Raw genomic sequence first — 16,244 nt, 5'->3', positions numbered from 1 at the left:
TATAGTTCAGAGAAATAAGGAAAAAAAATATCGTGTTGGTGACACATCCCCCTCCAGGCTGAAACCAAATTTTTCGAGTAATATGGTTATCTATAATAATAACCTATATGTTTCCTGCAGCCGATTTTGATGATATACATAGTTATAAACAAATGAAGATCAAAAAACGGTAAATTTTCGCTTTTTTCGTCTATTACTAAAAAATTGGGCATTTTAAACAAATTTGAGAGTAAAAAACTCATAAACCGTATAAAAAACTTCAATATGGCGTTCGCTGAATATGTCTATCCTTATTGGTTACTTAGAAAATTGCCAAATAAATCATAAACATTGAGTTTTTATAAATATTCATAACTTATGTAAAAATTAACTTAGAACCTTCTTATTACACGGAATGCTGAGACTTATGGTGCTTAAATTATACCCTAAATTCCAAAGCAATTGGTCAAATAGTTTAAAAGTTATTTAATTTGTTTATCCAAAATTAATTTTTTTTGCAACACTGTAAGTCAGAAAATTATGAAGTTACAGTAATATTTTGGATAGTTTATAAAAGAAGAAAATTTACAGTATTAATTTAATTTAAAAAAAATGACAAAAAATAATTATAAATATTGCAAAATAATTTTGCAAAAACATGTGAATTAAAAAAATGGGGGGGCTAACTTTGTCCCTAAATCTCCTAGAACAGTTGTTTTTCTTTCTAAATGTGTATAAAAATTCAGTCTTTCTAAATATGAAAAAATAATTTTTCTACGGGTAACGGTTAAAAAGTTATTCTAATTGTTTATAAGTAAGCAAAAAATCGACATGTTTTTGCAAAATAATTTTACACTGTTTAAAATTATTTTTTGTCATTTATTTTTAATTAAGGTAATAGTATAAATGTGCTTCTTTCATAAACTGTCCGAAGTATTATTGTAACCTCATAATTTTCTGACTTACAGTGTTGCAAAAAAAATTAATTTGGGAAAAACAAATTAAATAACTTTTAAACTATTTGACCAATTGCTTTGAAATTTAAAATATAATTTAAGTACAAGAAGTCTCGGTATTCCGTGTAATAAGAAGATTCTAAGTTAATTTTTACCTAAGTTGTGAATATTTATAAAAACTCAATATTTATGATTTATTTTGCAATTTTCTAAGCAACCAATAAGGATGGACATATTCAGCGAATGCCATATTGAAGTTTTTTATACGATTTATGAGTTTCTTACTCTCAAATTTGTTTAAAGTGCTTAACTTTTTGGTAATAGACGAAAAAAGCGATCATTTACCGTTTTTTGATCTTCATTTGTTTATAACTATGTATATCATCAAAATCGGCTGCAGGAAACATATAGGTTAATAATATAGATGTCCATACTACTCAAAAAATTTGGTTTCGGCCTGGAGGGGGAAGTGTCACGAGAAAAACCTTATTTCTCTGGACTATTAGTTCAATAGCTTGCGTCAAATCTTTAGACGTTAATTTGAGTGCCTTTTCTCCAATGCAAATGGATGAAAATTTGCAGACACATGCATTCGCGGGAACAATACACGAATAATCAATAATTTTTTTATGTTTATTAATTGTTTTAATAAAAAAAAAACGATTTTAATGGAAAATGCTTAAATTCTCTTGTTTTTTACAATGTAAAAACTTGAAACTTTAACGTGTTGTATCTAATGATACGAACTATACATAATTTCACTTTTTACGTTAATTGTTTACGTTATGCTTCATAAATAAACAATAAAGTTTCAAATTTTTTGCTGATATATTTTAATGTTTGAAAAGTGTAAGACTAAAAAGTAAAAAATAAAAAAATATGAAAAAAAAAATTTTAAGAAACGCTTTTCTTTAGTTACGAGTGACTAAAATTAAAAATATTATAAAAAAAATCAACTAAAAAGCAAAAAATAAAAAAAATTGAAAAAATCTAACACACTAGTTAAAGAAAAGCGTGGGGCGAAAACCGTTTATTCGATGAAAACGCGCCACGCTTTTCTTTGACGAATGTCTTAGATTTTTTCAATTTTTTTATTTTTTGCTTTTAGTTTATTTTTTTATAATATTTTTAATTTCAGTCACTCGTAACTAAAGAAAAGCGTTTCTTAAATTTTTTTTTTTCATATTATTTTATTTATTTATATAAAATTATCTTTGATAAATGTATCAGATGAAATACTAGGACACAAAAAGTCAACAACAAAAAATGGTTCGATGATGATTGTCTGAAATCCATAACAGAAAGAAATATGGCTAGAAGAAACATGCTACAAAACCCCTCGCAGAACAGCAATGACACGTATAAACAAAGAAGAGCAGAGAAAAGAAAACTATTGAAAAGGAAGAAGAGGGAGTATCAGGAACAAATAATCAGAGATATAGGTGAAAAAGAAAGAACAGTAAGCAAGACAGTTCTTCAAAGAAGTTTCAGAGATCGTGACGGGGTACCAGGCAAGAACAGGAACCTTCCTTCAAAACGACAGTGGGCAACTTATCACTGATGACAAGAAAATCCTAGAAAACTGAATGGAATACTTCCATCAACTGTTAAACGACTAATCTAGCAGAAATATATCAAACATAGAAGTACATACAGCTGAAATAGGAGATCAATAGCCGACATACAAAGAAGTAGCCCATGCAATTAAAAAAATTAAAAATTAATAAGACACCAGGTAGCGATGGTATACCCGCAGAGTACTTAAAACACGGAGAAGGAGCATTGTTCAGTTCTACATACAAGTCAATCCAGAAAATTTGGCGAGAAGAAACAATGCCAGATGAATGGAATGGAATCTACAAAAGATGAAACAAAAAGCAATGTACTAACTACCGGGGAATAACATTCCTAAATACCAGCTACAAAGTCCTGCAAACTTCTTGCTAGAAAGAACCAAAACATACAAAGAAGTAATCGTTGGGGATTACCAATGCGGCTTTAGACCGGGCCGCTCTACTATTTGACCAGATATTCACAATAAAACAGATAATGGAAAAATGCTGGGAGTTCGACCATGAGCTTCATCAGATGTTCTTAGATTTTAAACAAGCATTTGATAGCGCATGCAGTGCTAGATTGTGGACAGCAATAAAGGAACTTGGCTTTCCAAAAAACCAGTCAATTTGATACGGATGTGTAAGGAGCGGTTACGATGTAAGATGAGGGTTGGACTACAATATTGGGAGACATTCGAAATAAACAATGGACTAAAACAGGGAGATCACAACTCTTAACCTAGTTCTGGAAAACATAATCAGAAGGGCAAGAATCGAAAAACCGACTACAGTATTTCATCGAGAAGTACAAACCTACTGTTGGCATTTGCAGACGATATCGATGTAATAGGAAACACCAGATTAAGGATGAAGAAGACTCTTGTCAGGTTTGAAAAGGAAGCAGAGAAGATGGAGCTCCTGATCAATGAAAAAAAACGTAATATGTATATGTACATGAGCCACAATAAGCGAAGCAGAGACTTAATCAGTCAGAACATCGCCATCGATGACTTTAACGTTGAGTGCGTTAGAGAATTTAACAACGACAACTGAAGACAATAACGGATCACAAGAAATAAACAATAGGATACAAGCCGGCAACAGATGTCTTTATGCCCTTTAAAACCTTATAAAATCGAAATAACCAACAAGACGTACAAAGATACAAGTACACAAAACAATAAAACGACCCGTTGTGATGTATGGAAGCGAAATGTGGACGATAACAAAAGATAACGAAGAGAGACTACGTGTTTGGGAAAAAATACTAAAGAAGATCTTTGGGCCTATGCTTCATGAAACAGCATAGGACAATATAGGATAAGAACTAACAAAAAGCTCAAAGAACTTTACCCAGACACCAACATAATACAAGAAATAAAGTCCAGAAGACTCCAATGGGCAGGGCACCTCAGATGACATTCTGACAAAGAACAGTAAGGTTGGTGTGGGAGGAAGTTTCAACTGGAAGAAGACCAGGCGGACACCCACGACTCCGGTGGCGAGATAATATAGCATGGGAATTAAAAGCTAAGGGCGTGGAGAATTGGATAGAGGTTGCTTAAAACAGAGAAGATTGGAAGCATGTTATCGAGTTGGCTAAAACCCACGAAGGGTTGTAACGCCATGGAGTAGTAAAAGTAAAGAGTATATTATGGAAAATAGTCATGGAAATAGAAAGAGCCATGTGCAATAACGCCAATCAGATAACCCACCAACTGCTTCTGAATGGCAAAGCAAACTATCGTTGCAAAGCGCTAAAGATCATAAGAACTCAAGACCAGGAAACAACTCAGTGGTATTGACTATATGAAAAATGGAAAATCACCTGGGGTGGACGAAATCCTAACAGAGCAAATGAAACACTTCGGAAAAAAGCGAGACAATGGGTGCTTGATCTATTTAACAGCTGTCGCTCTACCTACCAAATTTCAAAACTGTGGGGTAAATCAAAAGTAGTAGCCCTTCTGAAACCTGAGAAAGACCCTGAACTACCGAGTAGCTACCGTCCGATATCTCTGCTATGCAATTTTTATAAATTGTATGAACGCCTGATTTTGAACCGCATCCAGGAAAAATTAGATGCAAAACTGTTCCCACAACAAGCAGGCTTCAGACCAGGTTAATCATGCACAGGGGAAGTGCTGAACCTAATAGAGTACATAGAGGAGGGATTTGAGCGGAAAGATATAGTAAGAGTAGCCTTGATAGACCTCACAGCGATCTATTATACGATAACCCACAGAACTTGCTAACTAAGATCTATAACACTGTGCTTGGTAAATACCATTAGATCACTGTTGTGTAATAGATGCTTCTACGTTGTGCTAAATGGAAAGAAGAGCAGATGGAGAACACAAAAAATGGCCTACCTCTAGAAAGCGTTCTGGCGCCGTCCTTATTTAACATCTATACCAACGACCAACCAATGCACCCTCAGACTGAGAGTTTTGTTTACGCTGACGACCTTGGTATCGCCGTAAAGGGGAAAACACTCACACAAGTAGAGTCGACAATGGAAGAGGCTTTAAACATGATGTCAACTTACTACAAACAAAACTAATTAAAGCCAAACCCTACTAAAACCCAAGTATTTGTGTTCCATCTCAACAACCATCTGGCGCATGTAAAACTGGATGTTTCTTGGGAGGGACAACGCTTGGAACATACTGATAGGCCCAAATATCTTGGAGTGATACTAGACCGGTCGCTAACGTATAAATTGTCAGAGCACAAGACAAAAGGTTTATATGAGAAACAACCTTCTCCGGAAACTTGTAGGGAGCAAGTGGGGTGCAAACCCATAGGTCTCAAAATCAACAGCTGAGGCCATATGTTTCTCAATAGGAAAATATTCTTGTCCCGTCTGGGGTAGATCTAGACACGCCCAACAAGTCATCATGGCGTTAAATGAAACATGTAGAATAAATACCGGTTGTATGAAGCCTACCCCTCTACCCCTACTAGCAGCTGGTTTTGCATCACCAGATGATCGTAGGTGCGCCTCACAATATGTGAAGTTCAGGCAAACTTTCGATGAAAGGCACCAATTATATGGGTTTGACGAACCGCCAGGAACCAGCCGACTTAAACCAGGGAAAAGGTTTATGAGAAATGTCAGCGTCGAACCACCCGAACTGTTCCCCCTACATCCAGAACGACCTGGTGGGATGAACCTGGACTGGAGAACCTTACGGACACTCAACCGCATACGCACAGGTGAATAGAATAGAATTTATTTAATCAAATATACAAAATTTCTTCTGTTTTTGACAAGTCGAAAGAATACGTGCATTACAAAATTTTGACAAAATTTAAAAGTTAAATATTATAAATTATAATGAAGAGATATACAAACAGGTACTGACAAATTTAAAAAATTTAACACACTATGTAAAAACGTAAAGACATAAAATAAGCATAAAAACATGAAATATCGTCATAATCGGCAAAAAAACTCTGACCAAACTAGTACTATTATATAAAAGCGGTACCTAAGTACTCTGTCTTTTTGTAAAAACAATGTTTTAAAAAGTGTGATTTTATTTTATTTTTAAACGACTGTAAATGAAGACCTTTTACTGCATCTGGCAAAAACTTGTACAAACTAACATCAGTCGAGTTTATTATACTTTTTGTCAACCTAAAACGTTGTGCTCTAATAGCATCTCGCGATCTTGTATGGTGATCATGGAAGTTGGAGTTTATGTTAAACTTACTTTTGTTGAATTAATTTCAATCAACGTCTCATATATATAGAGTGAAGGTAATGATATAATACCTAACTTCTGAAATAAAGGTTTACAGTGTTCCCTATACTTTGCTCCTGCAAGTATCCTCACTACCGTCTTTTGTAATTTAAAAGCTCTGTCTGAGTGACAAGGGCCACCCCAAACAGTTACTCCGTACTTTAAATAGCTATGGAACAGTGCAAAGTAGATCATTTTAAGGGTACTTCTAGGGATCAAAAAAACTAAGTTGCGTATCAAATATATAGTTGTAGCAAGTTTAGAACTTAAGTAGTCTGTAGGAGCACTCCAGTTCAAATTATCATCTAGGAAAATTCCTAAGAGTTTAACACTATTTCCTAAGACATACTTCCGATCAGAACTAAACATCAAATTCTGATTTTTGTCTTCATTTAGCTTCAGACCATTGTGCAAAAACCAGTTTTTTGCTTTCTGAGTATCACTATCTATTTTAATTTTCAAATTATGTTGATTAATGTCAGTATTTATGAGAGTGGTATCATCTGAAAAGCACACACATTTTATGGGAAAAATGTAGTGAAATAGATCGTTCAGATAAATAAGAAAAAAAGTGGGTTCTAGTATTGAACCTTGAGGAACCCCGTATTCGACCGTGTTCTTTTCAGAATAGCTATTAGCTATTATTAAGAAAAACTGCCTGTTTTCTATTTGTTAAATAAGATCTAAATAGATTGAGAGTGGTTCCTCTTATACCATATTTATGCATTTTTTCCAACAGTAATTTATGCGAAACACAGTCAAAAGCTTTGGATAAATCACACAATGTCAAAGACACGAAATGACCTTCCTCCAAGCCGTCGACTATATCTCTCACAATTTTCTGTATAGCTTGTGTAGTGCTGCACTTTTTTCTAAAGCCATATTGATTACAGTGAAGTATTTTGTGGTAATCTAGATATTCTATCAAACGAGTATTTAGAATGCTTTCAAAAATTTTATCGAAAATGGAATGATAGAGATGGGACGATAATTTCCAATTTCATCTAAAGACCCCTTTTTGAATAGTTGTAACACTTTTGTTACTTTTAGTACATCTGGAAAAATCCCCTCAGTAAGGCAATTATTATAAAGTAAAACTAAAGTAAATAAACAGGGGTGTTGCCCCTGTAAAACAGAACCTCATTAAATAGGGCATCAAGACAGATAACGACGCACTTTGCGAATGTGGAGAAATACAAAACCTGGAGCACCTGAGAGTATGCAGACTTTGACCATCACAGTGCACCCTGGATGATTTATGGCTCGCAAATACAAAGGGTGTAGACGTAGCCCGATATTGGGCAGAAAAACTGTAGTCAGATCTAGACACAAAAAAGTAAAATAAGTATGGAAAAGATCTGTGAAAAAATTGCAGAGTGCCTCAAATACCTACGCCAAAATATCTACCAATTCTCCTGCTATTACTACTTCTTATATAGCTACACTTATACATATAACTTAACCTTAACATTGTTTTTAAAAGTTATAATAAGTTACAACCAAATCAATTAAACCACCACTTTAAACTTTGCAAGCTTCTGCTAGAATATCGATTACCGCTTCGACTTTCAGTCCGAATAATATCAGAAGCGGTAGTCAGTTCCTAATAATTTGGTCTCCTAGAGATGGAGAAGTCATAACACCTGAAATAGCTCGACCCAGAGTTCCTCACGAAATCCTCTTCGCTATTGGTGGTTGGAGCGGTGGATCACCAACAAACTTTATCGAAACATATGACACCCGAGCAGACCGATGGGTCAAAGTCGAAGAAGTTGATCCAGCAGGCTCCCGAGCCTACCATGGTACAGCTGTTGTTGGTTTTAAGATATACGTAATCGGAGGATTTGATGGTATGGACTATTTCAATTCATGTAGATGTTTTGATGCTGTTACTAAAACCTGGAAAGAGGTAGCTCCAATGCACTCTAGAAGATGTTATGTTAGTACTTCTGTTCTGAAAGGTACAATTTACGCTATGGGTGGATACGACGGACATAGTCGAAAAAATAGTGCTGAGAAATATGATCATAGAACTAACCAATGGTCCCTTATAGCTCCAATGAACATGCAGCGGTCAGATGCAAGTGCTTGTAACCTTGACGGTAAGTTAATAGTGCAGTCATTAAAGGTTTTCACCTCCGATTTCGTTGAACCTCCATCGATTTTCATGAAAATTGGTAAGTAATTAGAGGATACCTCAAGGAACAAAGGTTACATGATGCCAACTTGCGCTTTTACCCTGGGGGTGGATGCCACCCCTTCTCGGGGGTGAAAATTATTTTATTAAAAATAATACCATAAGTCGATAGAGGGACAAATTATAAGCAAAATTTGTTATATAAAGTTATTAAAATAAATCAACACTTTTTGAGTTATTAAAGACCAAAGATTTTATTTTTTCGTAAAAAATGCATGTTTTAAATCGGTTTTTCACGTATAAATCAAAAATTATAAGCTTTTACAAAAAAGTTATTATTACTTAAATTGAATAAAATAAAAAATTGAATACATTTCTCACATAAAGAAATAATCTGATGTTAGTTCAAAGTGAGTTATTGGCAATTGAATGTATATTTTTTTCGACGAGTACTCAAATTTAAGTATTCAAGCTTAAATAACGGGAAAACGATGCAATGTATAAAATATTCCTGTTAGACATATGTCAAAGTACTTCGGAATACCTATCAAATGAGCTTCAGAACAAGGTAATAGCGTCAAAATTAAGCAAGTTATAATGAAAATAAAAGAACCGTTTCGATTTTTTTAGGAAAAAATGAAAAATAAAACATACGCCATTTCCACAAAAATTAAAATTTATAGTTATCCTTGCAAAATCTTCTTTATATTAGCATAAGTAATGCTTTCAATAATTTTGACTGGTTTAGAATGCATATTTTCGAAAAAAAGTTATAATTTAAAAAGATCATAAATTTTAAAATTATTTTAATTCTCATATTCTTTTGATAATAACTCCAAAAATAGTCAATATACGTAAAACATTATATATAAACCAATTTTAGTTTTTCTGTGTCAAATATTTTACCTATTTTACTATTTGTATAGGCTAAAAAATAACCGAGAAAAAAACGTTTAAATCATAAATTTTGCTGTGGGAACCATGCAACCGGGGTCATTTAACCTTTTATTTTAAAAAAAGTAAGGGGTTTAAAAGATTAGATTTAACATGCTTTAATAGCACTTGGAATTAACTTTCAAACAGTTTTTAGATGAACCTGATATCTTAAACACGAACGGAGTTATTAAAAAAAAAACAATAACATTTTTTGGAAAAATTTTTATAAGGTAAATTTTGAAAAAATTTTGGAGCATAAATTTTAACGCTATCAACATGTTCGGCTGTTCAACATGTTTCCCGTTATTTCAGCTTGAATACGTAGAGTTTTTTACTCGCCGAAAAAATTTACATTCAATTACCTATAACTCACTTTTAGTTAACATTAAAAGGTTTTTGTAGTAGGGGGTTTATTTCATTTTTTATTAGCTTCAATTTTGATAATTATAACTTTTTTGTAAAAACTTACACTTTTTGATTTATTGATGAAAATTTGGTTAAAAACATGCATTTTTCTCAAGAAAATTTAAAATCTTTGATGTTTAATAACTCAAAAAGTTTTGATTTATTTTAATAACTTTATATAACAAATTTTGCTTGAAAGTCCCTCTATCGAATTATGGGGTTATTTTTAATAAAATAATTTTCACCCACGAGAAGGGGTGGCATCCACCCCCAGGGTAAAAGCGCAAGTTGGCACCATGTCACCTTTGTTCTTTGAGATATCCTCTAACTACTCACCAATTTTCATGAAAATCGATGGAGGTTCAACGAAATCGGAGGTAATAGCTCATATCCACCTTCAGTGACTCCACTATAAATATTTTTTATTACTTTATAAATTACAAGATAGTATAAAAATTAATATTAAAAAAATCATTAAGGGAACTTTGACTTTCTAAATCGAAGAAAAGCCGATTTTTAAATATTTCTATAGAAAAAACACAGCGGCAAAATTCACGGAACACCTTAAAAATGGGACATGTTAGATGTCTCGAACTTCCTAAATCTGTTGTCCGATTTGAGTGATGTATTTAGTATGTTATAGCCTTATTATTTAAGAAAATCGATGTAAAGATATTGTTGCTAGACAGGTAAATGTCATTTAATACCGGGTGTAACAAACATACTGTGTTTTTTCCTTAAAGTTCGGAACACCCTGTGAAAAATTCTAGCATATATAAAATATTGAAGTTAAAATTCAACTGTAGCCTTAGACTTTATTAACATTTTCTTTTTTGATTCATTTCCTTATATTGGATAATAAAAAAGTTGGGTACGTTCACAACTAGCCATGTTTTTCATCAATAAATCCTCATTTTCTGCTTAATTTATTGGACAAGCCTAAAGTAGGCTATGAGAAATTAACAATTTAATAGATGTCAAATTATTAACAGTGAAAAAATATCTGGTTTGTTGTGAAAATTAGGAGATTTATTATTTAAAGTTTCAGTTAGGTCCGTATTTTTTTATGTTTGGTGGAAATGGAACGCGCTATAAAGAATTTGACCGGCTATGAATGTATTCAAGCAGTGATTTTACATAGCGAAGGGCTTAGCTACCATGCTATCGGCTCCTTATATTGGTAACAATTTTTTGCTAATGTACGATAATGCAAGACCTCACGTTCACAAACTGTAACCGAATATTTGTAACAGATAAATCTTCGGACGTTGAATTGGCCATAGCATAGTCCAGATCTTAACCCGATCGAACATGTGTGTGACATAATTGCAGTGGCGGCGCCTGGTGTAAAATATTGGGGGTGCACACATAATATTAAGATATAAAAAGACCTTGAGAACCTATTTCCGTAGGTAAAATTTTTTGAGTGTCGTCAAATTGTAAAAATCAAAGGACCTTATTAAAAATTACAATAAATAGTGCACGTTAAAAACACCATAAGATCACATCCAACTTGTGATCATGGCCATCTAAACTACCGTAAGAGCGGTGAACGAGGGGTTCTGTCTAAGGTCTCGCATCCGTGAAGTTTCTCTTTTGAAATAGAATAAAAATAATTAAATGTTACCTATTAGATACTTATAAACTCCTTGGATCTGTTATTTCTAATAACAATTATTACTGTATAGTTAGATTAAAATGTTATTTATAGAATGATAAATTTTACATATACGAATGTTGGTGTGAAAATAATTTTGGGGGTTCACGTGCATGGAGAAACCGCCACTGCATAATTGGCAGAAGACTACGACAGCGTTTGCCACCTCCTAGAACCTTACAGGAGATAGAAACAGTAGCTCTCGGGATTTGGAATGATATTGATCAAGACCAAATTATATAGTATATGTATATATACAGAGAGCACGTAAAGGTTGGAATAAATTCATTTTCTCCAGAATGAACAACTTTGGAAAAAAAACCCGAAACAGGTCGATTTTTATTTTTAAATTACGACTTTTTGGCATATATCATACTAGTGATGTCACCCATTTGGGCGTGATGACGTCATCGATGATTTTTGTAAATAAGAATAGGGGTCGTGTTATAGCTCATTGGAAAGGTAATTCAATTCTCTATTTAGTAATATAAACATTAACATAATTATTTATAAAGGGTGTCCAAAAAATTTTTTTTAATTAAATTTATTGGCATAAAAAGAAGAATCTGTGTAATTCATTTAATTCAAAATACATTTTACTGCTATCATAAAATAGGAAAAAATGTTTATTTGACAAATTAATATTGTTTTTTGCAAATTCAATATTCAAGCAGCCACCCACCTGCCTCTTGACAATTTGAGCATTTAATTTAAGCGAAAAGCAATGATTTTTTTAAATAAACATTTTTTTCCTATTTTCTGAGAGCAGTAAAAGGTATTTTGAATTAAATAAATTATACATATTCTTCTTTTTATGTCAATAAATTTAATTCAAAAGAATTTTTTTCGACACCCTGTATAAATAATTATGTTATTGTTTATATTACTGAATAGATAACTGAATTACCTTTCAAATGAGCTATCACACGACCCCTATTCTCATTTAAAAAAATAATCGATGACGTCATCACGCCCAAATGGGTGACGTCACTAGTATGATATATATGCCAAAAAGTCGTAATTTACAAATAAAAATTGACCTGTTTCGGGATTTTTTTCCAAAATCGTCCATTTTCGAGAAAATGAATTTATTCCAACCTTTACGTGCTCACTGTATATATATACAGTGCTAGTCAAAAGTCCGTACCACCCTCTTATCTCTTGAACGGTTATGCCTATAATAGTGAAATTAGGAGAGAGGAAATAAACGGACGTAAGCTTCTTAACTAGTCATGGCAAGTGACGTAATAGTGACAGATGACGTTACAGAGCCACTGGGACCGATAATTTTAAATGGGACCTTATGGCAAGTGATACCTCGTTTGAAAGGTATTCAAAATACCTATTCAGTCATACCAATTTTTTTGGGTTTAAGTTTATTTTGATTTTGGTGAATAAATTAAATAAATATAATATTGTAGTTTCGCACTTAATTAATAAAAATTCAAATGTGCGCCTATGGTTTTTTTGTCAAAAAAATTGACGTTTTTCAATTCTCTAGTAGTTTTTACGTCAACGTCAACCTTTTTGTCAAGTAATCATAGGCGGAATTTTGAATTTTTATTAATTAAATGCGAAACTACAATTTTATATTTATTTCATTTATTCATCAAAATTAGCTTAAACTCAAACAAAATTAGTATGACTGAATATTTATTTTCAATACCTTTCAAACGAAGTATCACTTGCCATAAGGTCCCATTTAAAATTATCTGGCACAGTGGCGCTGTAAAGTCATCTGTCACTATTACGTCACCTGTCATGACTAGTTAAGAAGCTTACGTCCGTTTATTTCCTCCCTCCAAATTTCACTATTATAGGTATAACCGTTCAAAAGATAAGAGGGGGGATACGGACTTTTGACTAGCACTGTATATATATATATATATATATATATATATATATATATATATATATATATATATATATATATATATATATATATATATATATATATATATATATAATATACAGTGTGTCAATTTTAAAACTTACAATGGGCTATATCTCACGAACAAAAGCAGATATCGAAAAATGCTTGAAACCGTTTCTAGGATAGTAAGGGGGAACTAAAATGACATGAAAGAGAACTCACCCCCATCAACCCCCTAGGCCCCACTCATCACAACCAAAAAAGTTTAAATTGCAAACCCCTACTTGTGATACATCATTGAAAAGGCTATAAAAAATGCTATTCAATGGTATAAATAATAATTATACAGGGTGAAGCAATAATTGTGAAACTTTGGCTTAAATGAAAAATTTAATAAGGTTTTGTTGAATTATAAATTTATTAAAAATGTCAATTAAGTAAATATTAATGTGAATTCCGTTGTTTGATAAACAATAATATAGCCTATTTTCAAATTCTGCACGAAATTTAGCAAATGTTCCAGTAATAGGGCGACATGCTTGAGTAATTCTTTCTCGCAATTCCCCAAGTGAAGCAAATTGAGTTTTATAAACAACTGATTTAGGGTAACCCCATACAAAAAAAATATACTATCCTACTATAAAAAGTACTATCCAATGGTATAAATAATAATTATACAGGGTGTTAATATCAGCTGGCTTACTATGATTTTGTATTTGTAATGCTATCTCCCGGACTATTATTTTAAATGGTAAGTGTCCGCTCGTACTTTTTTTTTGTTAATTAAAACTTAATTTGCCATTTTTGCCTTAAATCAGTTGTTTAAAAAACTAAACTTGCGTCACTTGGGAAATTGAGAAATAGAAATAATTACTCAAGCATGTCGTCCTATTACTAGAAAAACATTTGTCAAATTTCGTGCAGAATTTGAAAATAGACTGTATTATTGTTTACAAAACAACGGAACGCACTTTAAACATTTACTTAATTGACATTTTTATCAAATTTGTAGTTGAACAAAGTTTCATTAAATTTTTAATTTAAGCGAAAGTTTCACAATTATTGCTTTACCCTGTATAATTATTATTTATACCATTGGATAGAATTTTTTATAGCCTTTTCAATGATGTATCACAAGTAGGGGTTTGCAATTTAAACTATTTTGGTTGTGGTGGGTGGGGCCTAGGGGGTTGATAGGGGTGAGTTCTCTTTCATGTCATTTTAGTTCCCCCTTACTATCCTAAAAACGGTTTCAAGCATTTTTCGTTTTCAGTTTTTGTTCGTGAGATATAGCCATTGTAACTTTTAAAATTGACACACTGTATAGCATACCTCATTTGTAATATAAAAGTACATATCTTTTTTAATATCGAACATAAGCGAATGAATTAAAAAACAAAATGTTAAGAAAGCAAGGCTACAATTGATTGTTAATTTTAATATTTTATATATGCTAGAATATTTCACAGGGTGTTCCGAATTTAGGGAAAAAACACAGTATGATTGTTACACTCGGTAAAAAATGACATTTACCTGTCTAGCAACAATATTATTACATCGATTTAAATTCGAGATATCTATTAATAGTCTAAGATTCAAATATACATAGGTCGACCTGCACCCATCTGCTTTCCAGATAAAACATTTTTTTATTATTAAACTTCATGGATAGTTAGAGGGTTACCATAATGTATTAAGGCCAAATCCGGACAGGGTTGTAGAAAATGCAAAATGTGAATTTGACTGTATTGCTTTTAGAAAATGCTTCAAATAGTTCTTTCCATTTGTCATGAGTGTTTGGGGTTTCTTGTTTAGGTAGTAAAGTCCATTTATTACCATAAAGAATGAAATTTCCCACCGTTGTGTTGTGTCAAGCGTTTTACATTTTTTTTAGTAAAGAAAAAATCCGGACATTTCTCATATCCGGACGCCAATCCGGACATGTCTTTCAAATCCGGACTGTCCGGACGAAATCCGGACGTATGGTAACCCTAGCATAGAAAAATTAGACTTGTATGGGTTGCCTATCAAAATCGTGTCATAGATATACTCAAGAGGGAGGGAGCCGAAGGGGTTGAAATCAATATTTGAAGCCCATTTTTTTGATAAGTATGGTAGAATTATTTTATTTTTAGATTAAATAGGCATATTCAGTACAACCCATAGATTATTCAAGAAACAATTCAAGTAAAAATATTGAAAAATAAGCCAACGGTGGCAAATTTTTAAAGACACCTCAAAAAACAATGAATTTTGCGGTGGACTTCAGAACTCATCATTGGATCATGACAAACAAAAAAATCAAAAAGAATTTATTAGCTTATGAGTTTCTTGGGATAACGCTGTCAAGTTTTTTAGTTTTATCGACTTTTGACTTTTTGATATCACTCAGAAATCAAAACAACGATTTTTTTGCAAAAAAGGGTAAAAATCAATATATTTATTATTGTTAAACGAAAAATAAGCATAAAACAAAAAATATCTTGACAGCGTTACCTCAAGGAATGTCTAAAGAAAATATATACACAATTTTTGAGTTACAATGTCTACAGTCGTTTTTGCGTTACAACAGCTGTTGACCGTTGTTTACTACGCTCAAGCGCGCTGGCGTGAACCTGCTGCAAAGCGAGTCGAAGGTAGGGATATTCAACACTATCTCCCTACCTCCCTACCTTCGACTCGATTTGCAGCAAGTTTGCGCCAGCTTGCTTGAGGGTAGTGAGAATTGGTCAACAGCTGTTCTCATTCTCTTTTGTAAGTTACTCCGCGATTCAAAAACATATTCCGGTTTGCATCACTTTACGATTTGACAGACAAGAAAAAAATTGAAAATAAAAGTTGACAATATTTTAAACGCGTTTTCCTCAAAACTGCTTTTTTCAAGGCTGTAGATATTGTAACTCAAATCTACGTGTATGTTGGTACCAAGTAAATTTATGGATATCCTTACGTTCAAAGAACGTGTTCCTCCATACCAAATAAATAACTTATTGGCT

The 16,244-nt window shown here is 32.7% G+C and overlaps 1 protein-coding gene across 6 annotated transcripts in view; it reads left to right on the top strand.

The window, feature by feature from the left end:
• Nucleotides 1-16,244, top strand: part of LOC114333034 (kelch-like protein 10) — a 64,166-nt gene that overhangs the window by 21,884 nt on the left and 26,038 nt on the right. For 4 of the 6 annotated variants that reach the window (XR_007697675.1, XM_050649107.1, XM_028282853.2 and 1 more), the window contains exon 4: nucleotides 7,813-8,342. Coding sequence is in view for 5 of the 6 variants with exons in the window: in XM_050649107.1 (XP_050505064.1) it covers nucleotides 7,813-8,342 (530 nt within the window). In the remaining variant the exon portion in view is untranslated. The remainder of the gene's footprint in view (nucleotides 1-7,812; nucleotides 8,343-16,244) is intronic. The other 2 variants (XM_028282856.2, XM_028282855.2) reach the window with 1 other exon arrangement.

The sequence above is a fragment of the Diabrotica virgifera genome, chromosome 4 (assembly GCF_917563875.1).
Source record: "Diabrotica virgifera virgifera chromosome 4, PGI_DIABVI_V3a".
Lineage (NCBI taxonomy): Eukaryota > Metazoa > Arthropoda > Insecta > Coleoptera > Chrysomelidae > Diabrotica > Diabrotica virgifera.
Note: the sequence above shows the minus strand (reverse complement) of the source record. Positions and strands in the feature narration are given on the sequence as shown.